Source organism: Elgaria multicarinata, chromosome 1 (genome assembly GCF_023053635.1).
Source record: "Elgaria multicarinata webbii isolate HBS135686 ecotype San Diego chromosome 1, rElgMul1.1.pri, whole genome shotgun sequence".
NCBI lineage: Eukaryota > Metazoa > Chordata > Lepidosauria > Squamata > Anguidae > Elgaria > Elgaria multicarinata.
Window position 1 is genome coordinate 76,309,936 of NC_086171.1, and position 23,532 is coordinate 76,333,467.

At 41.1% G+C, this 23,532-nt stretch overlaps 1 protein-coding gene across 5 annotated transcripts in view; it reads left to right on the plus strand.

Moving 5' to 3' along the window:
* The window catches only part of TNS3 (tensin 3), a 315,310-nt gene that overhangs the window by 122,283 nt on the left and 169,495 nt on the right, over window positions 1–23,532 (plus strand). For all 5 annotated transcript variants that reach the window (XM_063130602.1, XM_063130576.1, XM_063130593.1 and 2 more), the window contains one exon: window positions 12,515–12,626. In XM_063130602.1, coding sequence (XP_062986672.1) covers window positions 12,515–12,626 — 112 coding nt within the window. The remainder of the gene's footprint in view (window positions 1–12,514; window positions 12,627–23,532) is intronic.

A 23,532-nucleotide genomic window follows, 5' to 3' on the forward strand; every position in this document is an offset into this window, starting at 1 on the left:
CCAAGTGTTGTGGAAAATCCAATATGGTATTTCACTTGTGAAGCAATGATTGACTATCTACCACCTCGTGCTCCCCACTATATTTCCATCTGCCTGTTAAGCCTGGTAAAATAGCACCATACTTACAGCTGCTGTACAATCCGCAATTGAGAAGAGTGTTTATGTTAGCTAGGTGCAATGCCCTTCCCTCTGCATTACTAACGGGGAGGTTCAGAGGTATACCATATTCAGCCAGGTTATGTTTATGTAGTGGGAGTTGTGTTGAGACTCATGAACATATATTTTTACACTGCCCTCTCCATGTATTCCAGAGATATCTGGAAAAGATCTTATTAAATTGTCAAGGATCCGCAGGGTCTGACACTCTACGGACCCTATTATCTGGGGGGGGGGGGGAATGCTTGAAAATGTTGCATTATTTGCCCATTATGTAATGATCTATCAAAGACCGGAAGCTACACCCAGAGGCATGGTGGAATAGTCAGCAGGGAGTTTAGTACTGTCTACTATACTAGCAGGCTGAATTGCACAATGTAAGAGTACTAGTTTGTCTGGAGGATGTCATAATGTTTTTGTATGGTTTGTGGTTGTTTTATGCCAATAAAGGTACATTGATTGATTGATTGAATAGCTACCATTGGATGATGATAGTGGAAATCCTAGAGGTAGCTTGTCACTGCATTATTGTGGGAAGCTTGTGCTTGTTTTGGCAATAATGACTTATGCCAAACACTAAAGCCCTTCATTATTTAAACAGTCTCAAATCTTAACAAGCCCGCTTTGAAACACATGGGTACTGTTCTGCTCCTCCATTATTAGGTCATCTGTGTCATTAGACAGCCATACATTATAGTCTCAATTGGTCACTTAGAACAGGTTTTCACTTGATACAAAAAGCATTGAGAGAAGTCCTGAAAGAAGGCAAATATCTTCCATGATTTATGAGCTCAGACCATGTCTTTTGTCCTATACAGAGGCTAGTGCATGCTTTTGGACCCATTGTGGTAGGAAAGAACACCCATATTTCTTTTGCCTTGGGCACAGGGGTGGTGGTGATAAGAAGTGAAATACCCACTGGAAACAAGATAGAAACAGGATGTTATGCAATGAAAAATTCAAATTGAATGCTGAATATAGGAACTGCTAAAATCCAATATATGCAGCAGCATGATACATTTTTTTCAAGGGAATGGCTGAGATAAGAGGTAAGTTGCATGCTTTGAAGTCATTTCCAATTAAATCAAGAGCACTTGAAAGTGCTTAACGTTGGCTGCATAATGGACTAAAATGGTAAACAATTGTTTCCATTTGTGTTTATGACTGCGAGGCTGACTTGCAAGGGTGTGTAACCAAACACAAACATTTTCAGTTTTAGCAGTTTATATTTTCAGCTGTGAGTCATTAAACAATCTGTAGGTGTGCATGAATCATCTTGAAATGCAGCAGCCACAAGTGAATGACAGAATCTGTATGAAAGTGGATTATTTGTTTGGTTGTTTTTTTAAATGAAAACTTGGCATAAATGAAGATGCCGATACATTGTGTTGTGATGGGGAAATGCCATGCAGTGATGTGCCTTTTCTGGAAATTATTGAATTGGATTTTTTTTCAGAAAAGTTTCTGGAAATTTTTTCTATGCTAATTAGTGTCACTCTCGTATGCAAATTAGGCTAATTTGCATCCCAAAAACCGATTTGCATTGGGAAATTTGCCCTAGAGAGTGATGGAATTTAGCATATTTATTTTACTTGTATTTAATAAAATTTAATAATAAATTTATTAATAAATTTATTAAAAATTAAATAAGTTAAATAAAAACTTTTTAGATAAAAAATAAATTAAATAAATAATAAATTTAATCATAAAATTTAATAAGTTTTTAAAAAAGTACCCCATGCTAATTTCTTGTCCCAATGCACAAGTATTTGACCTGATGCACAAGTATTTGAAAGATTTGAGGGGGGAAACTAAAGCACACCTAATGTAATTTAAAAGCTATATTATACTTGGTGTACTTGTAAAAATTTAAAGACGGTAGCATGTATTTCCCTTTCATTGCTTACATTTAAGGAAAAAAAAGGTACAGAAATCTGTAGACATACTAATAATTTTAGCAACCCAAAGAACTGTGCATAATATGCTGACTGTTGTTTATCTAGTCCAACAGAGTTCAACTCCCTTCTAATTCACATTGAGACATATACTGTATGTATTTCAACGACATATATGTATTCTCTCAGGATACATTAATTACAACTTTAAACCCGCCAAGCTTGCTGAATATTACATTTGCAGTTGGCATGCATTCATTGTTACTAATGAACTTATGAAATGAAAAAAAATCCACCCCACATCACTGGCACTGCGTCCTCTTAGGAAAGAAGAGTATGCAAAAAGGTTGGTTACAGAACCCGTATGTAACAAAATATGGGATTAATGAACTTCTTTCAAAAAGATATAACTATCTGGGTCTGTTTTTATAACAAGCACATATAACAGACTTAGTTACATTGGCCTCAGTTCATACAAAACGTCCTGTGTATGGTACTGTGGGTGTACAGGCTCAAGCACTTTCTGTGTAAGACTGTACACACTTGGGACTGTGTATATATTGGCTTTTAGGCTGTTACGTGTAGTTCCAACTTCCTTCTCTCCCCAGCAGAGGTGAAATTCTTAAAATATTTTTTTTACATGTTAAGGGGGAAGGATTCAGTCATGCATGCTGCTTTGGAGTTGATGTACAACATACATTTATCCTTTGTATCACTGTGAAATTGAATACAGATAGAAGTCTTGAAAAAAGAACATGTTTTAATGATTAGGTTAGTAGACTGGAAAATAGAATGTATAGTTTCTTTTGCAGACATTGGCTGTCCTTCAGTTTGACCTTAAGAATGCTATTTGGCTCCATTGTGCTTAGATTTCCCTCAAACTCTGTTTCTGGTGTGTATCTACATTAAAGTGTTCCAGTCAGGATTGAAGTTTATGACGTCCAGCCTCATGTGGGCCCAATTTCAGTGGGCTGTTCTGGCGTTGCTATCATGTAAATCATGATTTTGCGAGTTCTTTTTGATTTAAATAAGTTGTTTTCCAATTTTTGTTAGCTAAGGCACAAAATTGGAACATCTTTTCACTCAAAATGTTTTGAATAAGAATTGACCTCCCCGAGTGGTGTCCACTCATAGTATTCCTGCATGAGTCAGAAGAATTTTTTACAAGTTTAGTTCTGGTCACCTCACTTAAAAAAGATATTGTAGAGCTGAAAAAAGTGCAGAAAAGAGTGATTGAAATGATCAAGGGGCTGGAGCAATTCCCTTCTGAGGGAAGGTTACAACAGCTGGGATGGTTGGCTTGGAAAAAAAGGGGAGGAGACATGATAGAGGTGTACAGAATTATGCATAGTGTGGAGAATGTGGATAGGGAGACATTTGTCTCCTCCTTGTTGAACAAATGGGAGATAACTTTAAATATATAGGAGGGCTGATACCGGTCCTTATACACACACTGATTAAATATTTGGAGACCAGTGCGGACAGCATTTTGTGCTTTCTCTAAAGAGAGGAGTCATATACTATGAAACATCCCAATAGGCACATTTAGCCCCTTTCGTAAAATGGTCCACCCATGTGAGCAGTGACATGGCTGAATAGGACTCCTGAGTACCCTCTTCCAAATGTGTCTCTAAATGCATGGAGCCTACACGCATTGGACACTGGGGCTCACAGACATTCTTCGGAAATGGAGATAGCAGGTGACTGCAGGGCCGATGCTTCCATCTACTGCATGCCCATTTTGTGGTGGCGCCCAGGACAGTTACTCAAATTGCCAAACGTGCCTACGGGCCGGAACATGTTGACTTGTTCTGTGTTAGTCTCTGTCCCTCTCTCAGCTCCTGTTGAAATTTGATGCCCAAAGCATGGGTTTTTTATATATAACTAACTATATAGTAAAGAGAGGAAAAAACGGAGAGGTAAGGAAAGATTGAAAGGAATAGGTATTTCAGCTGAGGTAAACAATGCCAAGCGAAGTCTCCACAAGCTGTTAGCCCACAGGCGGTTGAAGAGAACTGAGGAGTTAGGCGGGAACCCCTGAGCATGCTCAGTGGACGGTGGGGGAGGGGTTCCCGCTTAAAAGACTTTCAGCTAGAGAAGTTTCCGAAGCTGGCCCCGCGCAGGCGCAGAGCTCATATGTGTGGATGCACAGATGACCACTCGAAGAACTACAGTTACAGGTAAGCAACCTGTCTTTAGGTTGGGAGATGGCTTCTCATAGGCCCTTAGAGAAGGGCCATAGCTCAGTGGGATAGAGAACTTCCTTTGCATGCTGAAGGTCCCAGGTTCGATCCCTGGTGTCTCCAGGTAGGGCGAGGAAAAGAATCCAGTATATCTGGGGATCTACCTTCTTCTGCCTATCCCTGATGTAGGTAAACCTGGCACCAACACATTCACTATGTGATTGCTAATGGCAGGGATCATTCCAGGAAAGAAACCAAGTCCTTAAAAGATGGTACTGAAGCAGCCACAGAGAGAGGAAAAGATGACTGCCAACTGTCACAAATAAGGTGCCCCCCCACCTCCAGAAATAAAATGCTTCTGTCATGGTATCCACCAAAGTTATATCACAGGTAAACAGATTAGCGGCACAGCACTGCACTATACAAAAAATACACTATACCAAAAAAATACATGCTACCAGTGTCTCCCAAGCCTTGGGAGATCAAACATTCTCCGCATAGCAACCAGGCACATGTAGCCAATGGAGAGAGAGACAGAAGACTAGAAGAAGCGCTTGAGTCCACATGTATTCATTCATTTTATTTCTAACATTTATATCCCACTTTTCCTCCAAGGAGCCCAAGGCAGCTTACGTGATTCTCCTCCTCTCCATTTCTGTCTTCGTAACAACCCTGTGATGTAGATTAGGCTGAACTTCACTGACTGGCCCAAAGTCACCGGGTGAACTTCATGGCTGAGTGGGGACTAAAAGCTGGGTCTCCCCAGTCCCAGTCCAACACTTTAACTACTACATTACACTAGCTGCCACGTTCCCTCCTAAAAAGAATCAAGCTGAGATACAGCATATTTGTACGTCTTGCCCATTTAATATGCTGGAACCGACCACTTATTGAAGCTGAAATAGATGCTCATTCAAGTAATGCAAGCACCATCTCCAAACTGTATAAATGATGCTCATAAACTGGTGATGATGTTTCACCTGGGAGGGGGGAAAAGATTGTCAACATCTGGTGTTTTGTTAGTATCCTTTAAAACTTGTGTGTTGACTGGTTACAGTCATCCACCCAGTACGTAGCATGCCACTGAACAGGATAAACAACTTAACCCAGTTGATGTTTGACAAATGTACTTAATTATTAGCAACTAATAAAATCAAACTGGTCATGGACTCATGAAGGAACTGAACCCATGCCAGACAGAAAATTCACAGCTTTGTCCCATTTGGTTTTCAGGGTACAAACCAATTGGATTTTGAGTACTAACCGATATGTTCAAAAATGGTATCAGACACACTGCTCGATCATTTCAAACAGTAAATTCCAATTTAACAAATAACTTTAGCAGACTTGCATCTTACTTTGTACCATAAGCAAAAATTGAGAAGGGAGGTAGGTAGGGAGAACCCCCACCCCCCACTCATCCTTGTAGCTTACAATATAAAATTCCACAGTCTCTGTGGAAGGGGAGAAAAAACTAATGGTTTCAGTAGGTTTTTAATATATAACAATAGACAAAAAAAAGACCATCATTTTCAAAAAGGAAATAAAAGTTGGCCTCAAAGTTCACTGAATGGGTGCAGGCTATTTAAATCACTATCACTGCCACCTTGGAATTTTTGTTTTTTGTATAACTTAATTAAAGACAGAACTACATGTCAGAAAAAAACCCCACTGTCCTGCTTCCCGAGATGTCCACCCCCTCTCTTCCTCCCAGTAATCAGTCAAATTTGCCACACTGTCTTGACACCCATTGCTGTGAAACAGCCAGGTGGGCTGAGAATTATGGGAGTTGTAGTCCAACACATTTGGAAGGCACCAGGTTGGTGAAGGTTGAACTAGATGGAGAAGGAAACATGAAACAGGGCTGCCTTATAAGGTGTAGTTCTGTCCTAAGAAAGATGTGGAAAGACGGCCTCCTTGAGTACCATTTTTGGCAGGTAGGCAGGGTAATAGCCAAATAAATAAATAAAATGGCAAATGTAATAAAGAATGCTTGATAATAATCTGGATAGGAAGAACCCCCACCCCAAAGTCTGGGATATTCTCCCTTGATTGATTCTTCATTCTTCTTTCTCCATCATTTTTTATTCATTTTTGTCAATATCCCTCAGATTTATGATTTTGCTTTGCCAAGGTTTTGTAACTTGGGGCCCTGCATTTCATCATAAAGAGTCTTTTCAGTCATCACTTAATTGAACTTTTTTCTTTTTCTTTTGGTCTTCCTCATGCATAGAGGTCAGAGTTGGGCATTCCCTTCGTCCGTTAAAAAGTGAATCTTGAAAGAAGGATCTGTACTTTGAGAGCCACAATGAGACATAATGACCAGGGGTTGCAGTATCACCCCTGAAAGATTGATAGGATGCAGCCCAATGCCTGCATTTTGGGAATTTCTGTTTATAACTCACTCCTGATCTCCTGTGTATCAGAAGTTGGATTTTAAGTTGTACTATTTTCCCTTGGAGATTAAAAGAATGCACCGGCAAAAACTTGCAACCTCACGGCATCGGCTGGCAAGCTATTCAGAGGAAGGCAGTGTGAGGAAGGGAGGAGAGGGATCATATTCGTTTTACTTTGGGCAGAAAGGGAGTAAGAAGAATATTTAGTGTCAAATTCCAGAGGAGTAGCTTTGTCTATCTACCGCAGCAAAAACAGTGGCCAGATCTACTGTACACCAAGCAGGACATGACACTTAAATGGTTTGAAATCTGTACATGGAGTGTGTCCTGGGTCACAACAGTTGTCACTACTGTTATAAACCATTTTAAAGCAGGAGTGTAGATCCTGCCAATGTCTCATGACACCTTATTTTGGCATAAGCTTTTGTGGGCTATTGCTCACTTCTTCATAGTTAGTTTTGTAGCACCTTATAGTCACCTGTAGCACAAGGCTATGTATGTCTCTTCAGAAGTAAGGTCCATTGTTTTCAGTGGGACTTACTCTCAGGTAAGGGTGTTTAGGATTGCAGCCTAGGATGTAATCCTATGAATGGTTAGACAGAAAAAAAAACCCATACAACTCCCAGAATTCACCAGCCAGCATTTAATCCCTCCCCCAGTCTAAATATGCATAGGATTGCACCTTTAGTTGTTTAGACAGTGTCTTGCAGTGCTGAACCTATGAAATTCAGCAGAGGAGTGAAGCAAGCCAACTAAGAGCCCAGCTGTTCTGTCCTAGCAGCCCTTTAACTTTCCCACCTCTGAAGCTGGAATAAATTTCATAGACAAATGCTGTTTTCTCAAATTAAAACTTGCCATTTTTATTCTTGCGGGGGTTGCTTTTTAGGATTTTTAAGAGATAAGGATTGCATACATGGCTGGTAAGGATGGAAGATAATAAGAATGTTTTATACCGTAATTTTAAGTTTTTATTATTTTACTAGCTGTACCCGGCCACGCGTTGCTGTGGCTCAGTCTGGTTAAATGGAAAAGAAAGAAAAGAGAAAGCGCACATTTCTAATATGTTTAATTTCACAATGCTTGTGGGTATACAATATTTTTTGTTGTTCCATTGTCTGTGCAGATATAGAGATTGTCTGGTTTGCCGACTGTAGAACACGCAACATATAATTGTCCATGTGAGAACCAATCCGTGTCTAGATCTAAACCGCACAATTCTAAAGATTGGCCCTGAGCTTTGTTGATGGTGATTGCAAACGCCAATCGAATTGGGAATTGCAATCTCTTAAATTGAAATGGCATATCCGTTGGAATCATAGGAATGCGAGGAATGGGGACATCTTCACCTTTGAAAGGTCCTGTCAAGATTGTTGCTTCTACGACGTTGCTCAGTAATTTTTTTACTGCAAGCCGCGTGCCGTTGCAAAGTTTTGGCTGGTTGATATTTCGCAACATGATAATTGGCATGCCGCTTTTCAATTGCAGTACGTGCGGTGGCATCCCTGGCAGATCGAGTGAATTCAAAAATTCTGTTGGATAATTAACCGCTTCATCTGCTTCCACAACAGTGTTGATGGACTTGTATGTGACTGCCTCGCTTTGAATGTTAGATTGAATAATATTGTTAAGTTCGTAGACGTTTTTGTTCTTGGCTGCAAGAATAGCTCGTTCACTCAGCCAATCGTGATTCTTATAATTGGTTTGAATATTGGGAAATACTTTTTCAACCAATTCTTCTTTTGACGTCACTAAATTGCAGAAGTTATGAGGCAATGAAATTCGTCCTGAGGTCAGATCAAACGGCACCTTTCCGTTCCCAATTTCCAGCAATTGACGTGAGAATATCTCAGCTGATCAATCGTTTTGCAGCTGGACACGCATATTTGTAGTTAATTTTAACGTCTTGATGTGTCACCATAAAGTAGAGTATTTCAGGCAAGCATTTATTTCATCCGCTGGTGTTGATCTAGGAATTACAGGTAATGTTTGCCTGAAATCTCCTGCAAGCAATATTATTGCGTTCCCAAATGGTCTGATGTTTCCTCGCAAATCTTGCAATGATCGATCAAGAGCCTCGAGGGATTTTTTGTGTGCCATTGTGCATTCATCCCAAACAATAAGCTTGCATTTTTGCAATACTTTTCCCATGCCGGATGCTTTGGAAATGTTGCACGTGGGAGTTTCAATGAATTGCATGTTCAATGGCAATTTCAAAGCAGAATGAGCAGTTCTTCCACCTTGTAGCAATGCTGCAGCTATTCCGGACGACGCAAGAGCTAAGGCTATGTCATTTTGGGATCGAATTGTTGCCAGAATCAATCTAATTAGGAACGTTTTACCAGTTCCTCCTGGCGCATCTAAGAAGAAGATTTTTCCAACCCTGTTATTGACAGTTTGCATTATTTGATCTTAAATGTGATTTTGCTCAAGCGTTAGCTTAGGAATATTCGATTGCACATACGACAAAAGATCACCCGTGTTGTAATTTTGTTCACGACGCAATTCTACATCAAACAAAGCAGGAGCAGATCGATTCGGTGATGGCATTCCCAATTGATTGAGAACTTTGTTCGCGATTTCTAAGCACAAATCTTCAATCATTATCAACGCTTCGTTGTAGATTTCTGCTGTGAAATCCATTTTCATATTTGAATTTTCGTTGCGTATTTGACAGAAAATATCTTCAGCCATGTCCGATTTATATTTCTCCCATAACTCTGTTGGAGATGAAGGAGAGCAGGCGGTCAATAAGATTGCAAACAGTGCACGAATTTGATTTGGATGTGACGTGTTGCACCCGTCATTAATGCATACATCCCAGTGTCGGTCGTTCTCCAATAAATTCAGAGCTTGACATGCACTGCGGAAAGTGGCATGTGTAACGCCGTTGACAATTCTCAATTGCTGGAAAGATGTTAGACCGGCCACATTTACCAACAGCATGCGAAGAAAGAAGCATTCATCTTGACTGGGATGCACGGTGTACAGTCTGCCTATCGTAGTTTCTTTGAATATGCCAGGTAGTCCGTCGACTCATTCTCCTCATTTGCGTCGTTCAAATGTTTTTCTACTTGCATTCCATGTGTAATACGTAGGCACTTCCGAATACAGCAGTATTTTTGCAAACGCGTCATTTTGACATAAGGTGAAGAAAGCAGTTAATGTTGTAGCCAGTGGATTCAGGGCTATTTGTTGCACATTTGCAGCTGTGAAATAAACGCGTTGTCCATTTTCTAGATGTACTGCTAAGTGAACAACAGCTGGACTTCGTTCATGTATGGGAAATGAAAGAATTCACCATACAGATTCATTGCTGCTTATGTATCTTCCAGCCTGATACTGTGTGATTTCATCAATATGTATGGCCGCATTCCTATCACTTCTTTCTGGTTGCACGCCAAAAACTGCCATGTCGCTGCCTTTATTCACGTACTTACAAATGTATTTGATCGATTTAACGGAGTTACAGTATTCCACATTTATGTGCGCTTTGCATGTTTTTGATAGCAAAGGCGAATATGGAACAACCCACTGGTTATCTACTTTGATGTAACAGTTTCGCATTTGTATGGTTGCTAATTTACCACCATCTTCTGCTGATCATCTTCTGTATAAAGGATGTCCATCGTTTCCTGTAACTGTGTTGGATACTAATGCTCGAGGATATTGCTTAGAGCATTTTCCGTCTATCATGCATGGTGAATGTGGATTCAGTGTACCGCAAGGTCCATGTATCATATTTTTCGTTACAACTTCATGCAAATCCTTATCGACGTCAGCATAGGGTATTTCAGCGCATATTACATCATCGATTTCGTTTGAAGTGATTTTGTTATAGAGCCAGATTAGTATATGTGCATGTGGCAATCCTCTCTTTTGCCATTCCACTGAGTACATCCAGCAGCGCACAGACCCAAACACTTCATGTTTTACCATGAAATGCATCAGCGATTTCAGCTTCTGTCTAAAAACAGCTTAATTGCTTCTCTCCTATTTGCATAAGTGGCTCGGAAGAGGCCTCTGGGCTTTTATATACCCTATTTCTTCGATTCTAAGACACACTTTTGTCCCCATCTATAATATAGTTACATAAAAACACACGCGTATTCGAATGCAACGTTGTGTCAAAATTTCAAAGCAATCGGTGAAGAACTTTTGGAGATTTTAGATTAGGAACAAACGAACATTTACATTTTTATTTATATAGACTAGGTGTACCCGGCGTAATATATGCCGTTGTAGCATATCTTAAAGTTTTTTAATTAAATATCATCGCCGGAGTGTAGGCTGCTTGGAGGCTGCCAATACAGCGCCGTCTGGCAGACCTGGGTGGCAGGGAGGTTGGGGGGGGAGCAGGTGTCCCCCTCTCCCCGGGGTTCCTGTCAGCCTTGGGCCATCTGCCCAGTTCACATGACATTAGGCCGGGGCCGGGGCTCGCAGCCTCCCACCTGGCCACCAAGGGCCCCGGTTGTGCCTTGCTCATGCTCCGGGCCATGGTGCTGCCCCCTTTGTGAGGAGGGGGAGAGCGAAGAGGCAGAAAGGGGGGTAGGCTTACCTTGGAAAGCCCGGAGGAGTCGGACGAGGGGCTTAGCAACCTGTATCAGCTGAAGTTACACGTTGTTACCGTTGCTTAGCAACTTGTATCAGCTGAAGCCTTTACGGAAACATACCTAAGCATTTTATAGATTGATAGATAGATAGATGCTGTGTTTTGTGGTTTTCATTTTTGTGAACTGCCCAGAGAGCTTCAGCTGTTGGGTGGTTTAGAAATGTAATAAATAAATAAGCACATAAGAGCTGTGCTGGATCAGACTGAAGGCCTATAAGTCCAGCATTCTGTTCCCATGGCCCACCAGATGCCCCAATGGGAAGATCAGAGGCAGGACATGAGCACAATAGCACCCTTTTGCTTGTGTTGCCCAACACCTGGTATTGAGAGACATACTGCTCCTGATACCGGAGGTAATATACAGCCATCATGACCCAGTAGCCATTGATTTATATTGCGAAGTGTTGACTTAAATGGCAACAAGAAAGCTTTTATACTAAACACTGGAGGCTGTGGCATAATTGTCACCGAGGTGGAAAACTATTGACTTCAGACCACACATGGGAGGGGATGTCACATGATGGAATATTTCTCCATACAAAAAAGTCCCTGCACATGAAAAATTGGGTGGTATGGAGAAGGGTTCTAGCCTAGCCTTTGCCCTAAGGTGCTAGCTTCCACCATGTGGGCCGTTGTGTACTTAATACAGGCAAGCACATTGTGGATCACATACCATCAGTGAATGGGGCCACATCCTCAAATGGACAAGCTCACAGCTGGCATGTGGCTTCCAACGTGATTGCTCAGCCCCATCTACACACACATACACACACACACACACACACACACAAGACATGCTTGCACATAATGCACACTCACTCCTCCTACGAACATGCAATTAGACTTTTAAAAAGCTACTTTTAAAAACTCTTGATTGTAGTGTTTGTGAGTTTGTGTGATTTTTCCGAGAGCATTGTAGATTGGGAAAGGGAAGGCTGGCCCTCCCCTCCCCAGCAACACCTCCCTCAGCATTCCACCCCCCCCCCGTGATGCAGTTAGTTTTTTAAAAATACCTCTATCTCTTATCTCCAGAGCTTTTCCATCCCTAGTATATATGATACTGTATCCAAATGTACTGCAAAAAACAACATACTTACTTGCAAGACTGTCTCTGAAGGTGATGTACAAATATGACATTTTAAAATAACACCTACTTTTCTATGCAATAGTATTGTTTTAGTATTTGCTTCATGTATTTTTCTGGTTTTTAGAAAGCACAGTTAATTATTTTTTTAAAAAAGGATTCATTTAATGTTCTGTTGTTCTCTCTTCCAGCCAGAAGAGCTAACTTCAAATTCTCACACGTTCAAGAATAAGAACTTCAAGAAACCTAAAGCTTGTAACATCTGCAAGCAAGTCATTGACCCCCAAGGCATTTCATGCAGAGGTGAGTCCTACTGAGCGCAGTGTATTTAACTGTTTTTCATGCATATTGCATTAAGTAGCAGTGCTGCCATTTCAAATTGATACCTTAAGGCTAGGGATTCTTGAGCCTGGCATTTTACCTTGTGGAAGTGAAGGCCTAGGGAATCTTGGCTGTGAGCAATGAAATGGTTCTGTGATCACTGAAGTAGTTACAAAAACTTTCTCCACCTAAATTCTGTCCTGACTTTCAAATGACCTGCCTCTTATAGAATCATATAATAGGTAAGCTGGAAGGGGTCTATAAGGCCGTCGAGTCCAGCCCCCCTTCTCAATGCAGGTATCTACCTTAAAGCATACCTGAAAGATGGCTGTCCAGCTTTATCTTGAATGCCTCTAGTGTGGGAGAGCCCACAACCTTCCTAGGTAATGGTTTCCATTGTTGTACTGCTCTAACAGTCAGGAAGTTTTTCCTGATGTCCTGTAACTTGATCCCATTATTTCATGTGTATGTTATACTCTTTTGGTATAATTGACTGAATTAACTTTCAATTCAGCAGATTGGTATAAAATCTTCAAAAATATGTAAGGGGACATTGTCCCTGTAGTTCATTGTCAGGGGACTGGTCAGTCACCTTCTGATTGTACTGCCTGTGCTGCTTGTAATGTTCATTGTCATGGGACACTCATCATTTTTCTCCAGGCCAGGGGTTCAGAAGCTTTTTCAGCTCCAGGACCAGATTCCATTTCAGAGAAGTTCTTGGAGGCTGCATTCCTAGCCAAAGGCAAAACAGGCAAAGCCAAATAATAATAATACTGGCATAGTTCAGCTCAAAGCACTTAATGGCTTTAGGAGAGGGATTTAAACTTTTTAGAATGGAAAAACTGTACAAAAGCCAGGAAACCACCAAATGATTGATGGCCCGGGAAAATGGAAAAGATCACGGCTTTCTAGGGAATCCCAGAAGGCTGGATTGGGACCCCCAGAGGGCTGAATTTGGCCCCAGGGCCTGAAGTTCTATGCTCCTCTGCTAGGTCAGGGCTACCAAACAATACTTAAAACTTAAGATTATTTTTAATATATATATATATATATATATATATATATATATATATATATATATATGAGGGGACTCCTATTACATTGGTCAAATTTCTGTGGTTTTCTGAAATCATGATACACCTGACATCCCTAATAAAGGCTATTTCCCTTGGGTAGAGGCAGAAAGTGAAGACCCTCTTTTGAGTGGGCTGCAAAGTAAAGGGGATGAAGTTATGTAGAAAAAAATGGAAGAGGAGCATAAAAACAACATGAACCCACATGCTTTAAATGGGTGGCCTTAAAGGCTGGAAGGGCCCACAGAGTGCAACGTTCTATAAAAAAAGAATATCTTTTATTTTTCTGGCTCTTCCTCATGGCTAGCCTTTCCTCATGACTAATGTGGGGAGATTTCTTCTTCCAATTTGAAATAGGAGAATTTTCACAAGAGCAGAAGCATACTTCGGTGGCAGATGGGTTTCCCAACCCTTCGTCCACTACCGACATGCAAAGTGACAGGGGAGGGGAGAGGGACATGCAGGGAGAAGTGGTAGTTGTATGTTTAAACTCCTCCTCCTCCACCACCACCAATGTACACTTCTGCTTTACAACCCTCCTCTCCCAACTGTATTCCCCACAGGTCTGACTAAGATATCTTTAACCCATTGGCTTGGGGAAAAGGAGCTTGGGACAGGGATTGTAGAAGAAAACAGCCTATTAGTCTGGAATATATTCTGTTTGTTGTGTGTGTGTGTGTGTGTGTGTTCCGCGTTGGGTGAACAAGGGAAGAGATTGAATTAAGCCATGTCCAGTCAAGTAAGTCAAGTTAAAGTCAATCAGGTTATGACAAGGTGGATCAGGGTAGGTCAGGTAGGGTAACTTGGGTTCAGTCAAGTAGGTCAGGTCAAATTCTGTCAGTTTAAAGTAGAATAAGATATGGCAAGTCAGGTCAACGTAAGCCAATTCACACTGGCGTAGTCATGGCAGGTCACAAGAGTGGTGATCAGGACCCTGGATAGCTCCCAATGCACTCTGCTAACTAACCTGTAGAAAGGAGTCATCTGAAACTTTATGGAGGCTGACAGGGCCTTAGTTTTAATTGCATCCTCCCTCTTTGGAGAACTGTCTCTGATCCTTAAAGGGCCCATGGCCAATTCTGCAGCTGGACGCTCCTTACTTGGAAATATTACAAACGGTGTAATCCCTAAGACCCGAGGAAGATGGGAGAGCCACTTCTTCAGGCCGTGAGGGGTCCCCACTCCCCTGAATGGGCAGCCTGTGGATTTTAGAATCTGAATTCTCCTCGTGGCAATGGTTGAATTTTATTTATTTTGATTTGGGTGCAGGGAACATGACAGAATGTGTAACTGGTAAGTTTGCTTGTTCGTAGGAAATAAATAGGCATTCTGAAATTTTGAATGTGCATTCTATGGAGGAGTTTGTATGCAAGTTACAGCTATGAGAAACAGGGAAACTGATTTAGATATCACTCTGGAACTAGCCTGAACAAGTTTTCCTTCCAGCTCCTGTAATTAAAAGTACTTTCTTTCTATCACATGTCTAGTAAAAGCTTTCCCCCCTCTAACAAAATGACATTTTCATCCTTTATGAGAATTTTCAGTTGTCAAATCAAATAGAGATGAACAAGGCAACGTCATGCATGTTTCATTGCATAGTAAGGTCCCACTGAGCTTAGTGGGACTTACTCCCAGGTAATTGGGTATTGATGTAAACCTATGCACACTTCTCCAGGAGTAAACCCCTTTGAGGAAGCATGCATAGGACTGGATTAGAAGGGTGTCTGGTTTCATGTGTGTTTTATTGCCAAGTGAAGTTTTCCCCTGAATTATCTTACTAACTAACTGCTAGATTTCCAACTGTCTGAGAGGAGGGCAGGTAAGAAGATTCCAGATTTTTATTCAGGTGGCTTATCATATTTATTTTAACATTAACTACTCCTCATGGGGGTGTTCTAATAAATCTGTTGATGTTCTGTAATAAGATACAACAAAACAGCAATCAACAAAAAGACAAACAGTAATTGGAGCCAGCAAGAAAACATTTTTTTAAAAACACACAACTACAGTAAGAGACATCATACAACATATAAATATTTAAGCCAGAAAGTGGGACTTGGAAACAAAATTAAAACAAATAAACAAACAAACCAAGAGGATCACAGATAATTAGGAGAGGGAAGCAATAAAATCTGGCCTCTAAAGACCAAAGGCCTTCTTAAATTGGAAATGTCTTAATGCTGCAGCAGAAGGGTAATGTGTAATTGAGCCCCGATGCTGCTTATTTTAAAGAATTTTGGAATAGAAAAATGGAGGGGACCCATTACTCAACTCACGAGCATTCTCTCAGAAACATGCAGGCACAAGACGTTGCACCATCTGATGAAGGCAGACTTTTATCCATGATGCACCCCTCCTCCTTGCCTGATTTCCATTTTAAAAATTGTTTTGACACTGCATTAATGGTGGCAATGCCCTGATCCCACCAGGCTTTTGCCTCTTAAATGCTGAGGTCCTTCTGCTGCGACCGTGGCAATGTTCAAACTTCCAAGTACCTTTCAGGGTCAAATTGCCACTTCTCTGCCATCAGGGTGAAACAGCAGTGGCGCAGGCATTCTATGGGCCCGCCTCGCCCACAAAGCCTTGTTGTCAGCACAAGGGCGGGTGCTTGGGAGAGCCCTGCCAGCGCCTACTTCCTTGCGACAGGAAGTGCTGCAGCAGTGGTAGCGAGGGAGACATGCTTGCGGCAGGTGATGATGTGAGACGGGCTGGGAAGGTGGTGGACGGCCTGCTGGTGATTTGAGGCGAGCAGTGGCAATGTGAACCAAGAATTCCAGCAGGCCTGCCGTTGGATTCATTCTACCATCTTCCCTGCTCTCATCGGTGCCCAGTGTTTGTTCAGATAGGGAGATACCCCACATGAACTGCGTAACTGAGAACGCTACAAGCATGACTTGCCTGCCCCGAAACGTCAGCAGTGTTGGAGAGGTTCCAAGAAGACAGCTTGAAAATCACCTGTTTGTTTGATAATCAAAAGCTCTTAAAAGCTGTTGTTGCCAGTTCCCTTCTCCCCTCGAACCTGCCTGATATGGAATGGAAGTGAAAGTTCAGATTATAGAAAGTTAAGAGCCATGGCTCTTCAACATGCACTTTGGGAAATATCTCAAGACCTGCAATAAAACATCAATAGTCGGTTTTGCAAGCTATAATGTACCTTTGGTAGTGGCAGCTTGGGGAGAGCACACTGTTGTTTGTGTATCGTTAAGAATATTCTGAAATTGTAAACAAGTACTAAAGTGGTTTTAAATGACCCCCTTTTTGAATGGGAACTAAAGTCAGTAATGACATGATAGCATGGTAAGTAGTCATCAGAGCACACACATAGGGTGGTATTGCTTTGGCAGGCAAATCAAGGTTTTCAGCAGAAAATCCTCATGGAATTTGGATTTTCCTTGGCTTGTTGGCTTGTGGCACTTACTTTAATCAAGGCTGATCTATAGTGGACTTCCCTTAGAACTGCCTTTGTGCAGTGTTTGTGGGATTCTCAAAGGCATCTGGTTGGATAAAGGGATGCTGGATTAGAAGGTCTGATCCAGGACATGGTTCTTAGGATGCTTAAAGCATGTCGTGAACCTGAGTAGCCCTGTTCCTATCCAGGTGCCTTCGGGACTCCCACAAGCAGGGCATAAAGGCAGTTCCTTTGCTTTACCGAATAAAGCAAAAAGCCTTATTCACCGTGGTTGAAGCCATGGTTTAAGGTGTCTTCTGAACACAGCCTGGCTTTCTGGCTTAACCACCGTGGTTAAAGCCATGGTTTAAGGTGTCTTCATATAACTGATATGCCAGTAAAGCTTTCTGTGGGCCATTTCCATTTGTAGATTTATGTGCAACACTGCTTTGAATGACAGAGTGTTATGTCTGCTATTAGTTTATAATTTGATTGTGAATCATGGGAGACTTAGGGTGGCTGGAGTGGGGCAAAATAGAAACGTGAATAATCCACTGGATGTGCAAAGCCTGGCTACTGCCTGGCACATAAACAGGCAGGTTGTTCAGCCATTTCAAGAGCCACAGTGAAACCAGAGATAAGCAGGACGAGCCGTGGCTAGCCTTCAGATAAGGGGAGCAGATTGGATACTCTTCACTTCTCACTTGCAGGAATACGATGGATTTCAAACCAATATTTATTTACAATGTTTATGTAGCGCTCCCCATTCAGAATTTTGGAGCGGTGGGCAAAATAAATAGAATAAAAATGGAATAAAAACCAATTAAAAGTATGCATCAAAAGACACATATTGTGGCCATGTGTGAAATTCCAGTGCTGGGGTTTGAAAGGCTAGCGTCCTTTGGAGTGGGCCTGCATGGCTTTTTTTTTTTTAAGGATTTCTCTCTGGACCCACACCCACACCATGAAACTTCCTCCAATCCCTACCCAGCTGCCAGCTTCATATTCTAGAACTGCATAAAGCCAAAAATGAAGGACCTGAAGAGTCTCAGGCACATCTAATGTCTCCATGTGCAGACCTTTCCTTGACATCGTTGCATCCATGCCTGCAGTTAAAGAAGGAAAAAGAGTAAGAGGAAAACAGTTATTGCCGGAGAGGAAAGAAAACAGGCATTACCAGGATTGCTTTGTTTTCTCTGGCAAGGAAAAGCTTGGTACTGCTGCAAGAATGAGTTTGTGGAAGCTGGTGGTTCTTCCTTATGAGAGGTGGGGCACAAGGAAAAGCCAGGAAAGGGGCTCTCCAACCATGGTGGCTTATAGTAATTATTGGAATGACTTTAGTGCATGTCCCTCGTCGAGTGGGTAATGTATGATTTGTCTTGGAGACTTCCTGATTACTCTTGTGAATCCAGAGGGCTGGATATTTGTGGCTCTTTCATTGCTGTTGTTGGCATTTTGCATCTGGGTGAAAAGTCCTCAGTGTTGACTAGTATGGCCTTTTCCAAAACTTTTGATGTATTTTGTTGTTGTACAAAAATTATGTTCAGGTCCATATGTGATCATTTCTGGGGACAATTGTGTTATGAAGACAGCAGATTTCGCTGGGTAAAGATAGCGCAAAATGGATACAAACGTTATAATAATTGCAAAACAACAACAACACTCTTTTTCATTGACATAAGAGACAACATACCAAGAGTTGCAACGTCTTTCCCCCCCATCCCCCAGTTGTTAGGCTAGCCTTATTACAGGGCAAATGTGGCAACAACTCTGGGCACCATAGGTCAAACTCCTATGGCATCTTCAAAAGCACTATATGGTTGCTCAGGCCTCTTCCCAGGCTCTGAGAAGGGCAGGAGCCATGTTCTAACCAAACAGGAAGTGACCTACTGACAGCACAATGCACTTCCCATGCCAATAACAATCAATGCATCTAGAACGTGATAAAGAACACCCTACAATAAGCTTTACACCGCCTCAAACCGTGCACCCACTAATCCAGGAGAGTATCCTCTACGGCCACAGCTAGACCTAAGGTTTATCCTGGGATCATCCAGGGCTCGCCCCTGCCTGAGCACTGGATCCCCTGTGTGTCACCTAGATGAACAGGTTTGACCCCTGGACAATCCAGGGATAAACCTTAGGTCTAGCTATGGCCTACGAGAGGGCAAAGAACTGCATCTGGACCAATGTTTTGTTTGGTGCAAGACTTCTTCAAAACTTTGAGGTGGCCCAAAGCTTATTGTGGCGTGCACAATGACAGTTCCTTACCCATTTCTACCCACATTGGCCATTATTGGCATGCGAGAACGATGCTTGATGGTGAGCTCCATCAGACGGGGGTAGGGTGGGGAATCACGCTTGCCTACCGTCACTTCTCTGCCCTTGCTTTTGTTGCAAGATACATTCTCTTTCTCTCAGGGAGAGGAAAAAGGAAGTTAAAAAAGTGCATGCAGCCCACTCAGGGGTGTTTTTATTGCGCCGCTTCTCCTGCACACAGGAGATAGTGGCAACTTAAGTCTTTAAACATGATACCAACTTACCGAGGGCTTTTTGGGGGGTCACATTAAGAAGGCCAGAAGGGTTGGGAGGCACACAGGAGGCAGACGTCATCGTGAGAGGGACCTGTGAAAATCCGTGAGCGCCCAGTAATGAGTATGCAATAAAAGGCTCATCTGATGGAGTTCCAAGCCTTTATTTATTTATAGCATTTTTTAAAATTGATGCAGTAGAATGAATGAATGAAATCTTTATTGCTAAAAACGATAAGCCATCACAATTTAACATAGTTAGAAAAATAAAATACAAGTAAAAAGATGAGCTGTACGTAAATGGAATAAAAATAGATAATTTAAAATAAAATAAAAAAGACAAATTGATGCAATTAAATGTCTGTTGGGTTCTGGAGGATGTTCTTCAATATTTCCATCTAAATAAAATGCTTGTCTGATGACGCCCAGTGTCTTGTGTCCAAACCAAGAGTTGGGCCAGATGCTATACAAATAATAATAATAATAATAATAATAATAATAATAATACTCCAGAAGATTTTGATAGCGGCTGCTAACAACAGGTGTTAATGCTGATATAACAAAGACAATTTACAAGATTAGCTTTAGAAGTATTAGGGTTTTGGTTTTGTTCTGGTTCATGATTGTTGTGATAATAAAGAGACACAAATCACATTAAATGTTTAAATGTTTGAAAAGTTCTGAAAGAAAGAAAGAAAGAAAGAAAGAAAGAAAGAAAGAAAGAAAAGAACCCATTTAACCCACTGTTACTTTCCAGCCATTTTTAATAACAAGTGGAAATGAAAAAAAATAATGTTTTGTATCAAGCTAGATTTGGCAGCTTTTAGTATGTTGTTTCTTATGCTAGTCTGATTGATCTCTCAAAACATAATTTCTTTAGCATTTATTAAAAAGTTTGACCTTATTTTAGTGGACTAACTTGGGACTTAGCAAAGTTGGAGAATCCATTGGTAAGCCTCCTTGGTAACATTTGGGATCTGTGTAATTGAGGGCTGTGCAAAATTGAAACTGCGAATATTCTAGAGAGGTAACACTAGGCCAGAGGAAATGAACAAGAAGCTAAAAATGCAGCCCTAAGTGTCACTATTTCTGTTGCAACATTCTGAAAATGTGACTGTGATAACCTGGTAAAAATAGAACCTTCTGACAACATTGGTTGCTCAAGGACAAAACTCCCGTTCCTCTATGGAGGAGGAGTCCCCATTTCAGGCACATTTAAGTCTTTCATAAATCGGTGAAAGGTACAGAAAAGAGCAACTGTATGATCAAGCAATCTTTCCTCCCGAGCAAAGGGTAAAGGATTTGGGCCAATTTATTGTAGCACAATGGCGTCACAGGCACTGCATTAGGGATACAAGCAATATATCATGAACTCAATTTTATAAAGTTAATAGAATTATCACCATGTTACAAATCAGTTCTGTGCCAAAAGTTGGCACATTTTGTAGGGGGTGGGGAATGAAAACTCACGTGAAAGAGGCTGGGAAAGGTGAGAATTTTCTGCTTGGGAGGGGGACAGGGTTTCCACATACCTTTTTAAATGTAGTAAATTTTTGAAGAGTCTTCTTTCTTTCTTTCTTTCTTTCTTTCTTTCTTTTTAAACACCCCGTCATTTTCAGGAGCCCAGGAGTTCTTCTGGAGTGCTTATTGAAGAGGGCAAGGTCACATGGTCTCCAATAGGCATTCACTAAGAACTGCTGGGCTCCTCCAAATGCTGATGGAAGGGGCGTGTTTTTATTTGAAAAACTAAAAAATAGGAAGGCCCCATAGCAATTGGCCACACTTTAAAAAGTTATGAGGAAACCCTGCCCTCCTCCCCAAGGTGAAAATTCTCCCAATTTTCCCCCCTTCCTGTGAAAGAGTCAGAGAAAACAATGCAGGGAAAGAGAAAGATCCCAAAATTAGGGAGCAGGATTTGGCTCAGCACTATTACAAATACACAATGTTGAAATAGAAAAATGGTGAGTTGCCTACCCAGTGACCTCATGTTAAGCTGGGATTTGAACCCAGGGCATCCTCCTCATGCTTGTAATTGTTACTCTACACCAGACCCAACTGCCTTTTGCTCCCTGAAACAACATTTTGGCCCCATTCAGAAGACACCTTTAACCCCAGTGAATAAGACTTTTTGCCTTAGTCACCATGGTTAAAGCCGTGGTTTAAGGTGGCTTCTGAACGGGGCCATTTTGTCACTGTTTATGAGACGTTTGTCTGTCCCTTGTAACTTCTTTCCTCTGTATCAAGTCTGACTCTGGATTCCTCTCTCTTCTTCCGTAATATCTAGTGGAACCTACCTCACGAAGTGTCATCACAATTTTCTGCATTCCCCCCCCCATTCTATATAATTGGCTGTCACGTGTGTGTATGCACACAGAAGAGAAACGTGGAATACTGCAGTTTCACAACAGTAGATTTCAGAGGGGGGTAGAGGAGCTAAATGCACAATTGCTACTTTTGGTGTTAGTTGCATATTTTAAATGTGTAGTTTTCTAAGGTTCTGAAGGGTATTTGTCAGTTTTTAAAATAAAAAAAATCTTTCCACGTCCGTGGAGACAATTTGCAAAGTTGTGCCCGGTTTTCAGTAACGAACCCCTCAGTGTGTGTGTGTTGGGGTGTATGTGTGGGGTGGGTGGGAGGAAGGAGGTCCCTTCTCTGGTTTCTCATGTTTAAAAATGGTGTGGTAAAGCTATACCAATTGGAAGAACTTTGCAAACCAAACAAGAAGGGGACAAAGTTGAAAAAGTGAACACATGTTTTAATACCAGATAAGTTTTTAAAATTTTGTAATCATACAAATGCATCTCTTACGGCACAATCCTATGCATGTTTAGACAGAAAATATCCTACAAAGCATGGCTGCCTGGAGAAAGCTGGAGTTGTAGGACTTTTTATTTAATTATTTAAAACATTTGTATCCTGCCCTATATCACTAGGATCTCAGGGCGGCGTACAGATAAAATTATACAATTAAAAAAATAATAATAAAAACACATTAAACCATTAATCAAGCTAAAACCAGTATAGAATTTAAAAGGAGTAAAAACAAAACAGTTAAAACAATGTGCAAGATTGGTGAATTTTTCTCTCTAAACATGCATAGGATTGCTGCCTTAGTATCTTTGAAAAAAATGCTTTTCTATTAGGATTTTAAAGGTTTTAAGAAAATGGGAATGCAGGATGCCTGCTCTTTCTCTTTGTAACATAACAGCTACAAAAGAGTAACTAAAATGCTTCATGCAGAGTTGAAGGTTATAAATTAGTTGAATGCCTAGATTTTCTTGAGTTAAACTTATAAGTGTAGCTCTGTTCCACCTCTTAACTTTTTAAATAATCTGTTGTCATAGTCATTCATCTTTATCCGGCGGCCTTCTTTCTCTGGCAAATCTCCTATAAAATGTTTGTCAGACACTTGCCAGAGTAGAGTCGGAGCACATCTGATTTGATAATTCCTGAGGCTTTTTTTTTTGAGATATTTTTTTTTGAGGTACTGTAACCTGACTAAATATGGCCTTCCCTATACTTTCCTGCCAGGAGGCGAAAGACAATTGTTCTTGGAACTCTTGCCAGAATTCTTAAAACACAAATTTGGCACGGCCTGGATTTCTTGACAAGAGAGTGGATGTGTGGAATGCACCCCTCAGCTGTTGAGCCTCGAAGCTGCCTTGCTGAGTGTGACATTGATTAAAACTGCTGGACTACTTCAAACAGACTTATCTCTGTTGGAGGGATATTAGCTGTGATTTTTAGCAGACTAATACGAGGAGACATGGTCTAGTTTGGTCCATAGTCTAGAGAAGAAGTGAATGGTACATCGGCAGTAATTTGTTCTGAAGAATGCCAAAGCTTGGTAAAGAATACTTATTGAGGTCTTTTGATTGTAAGTCATGCATTCTTTT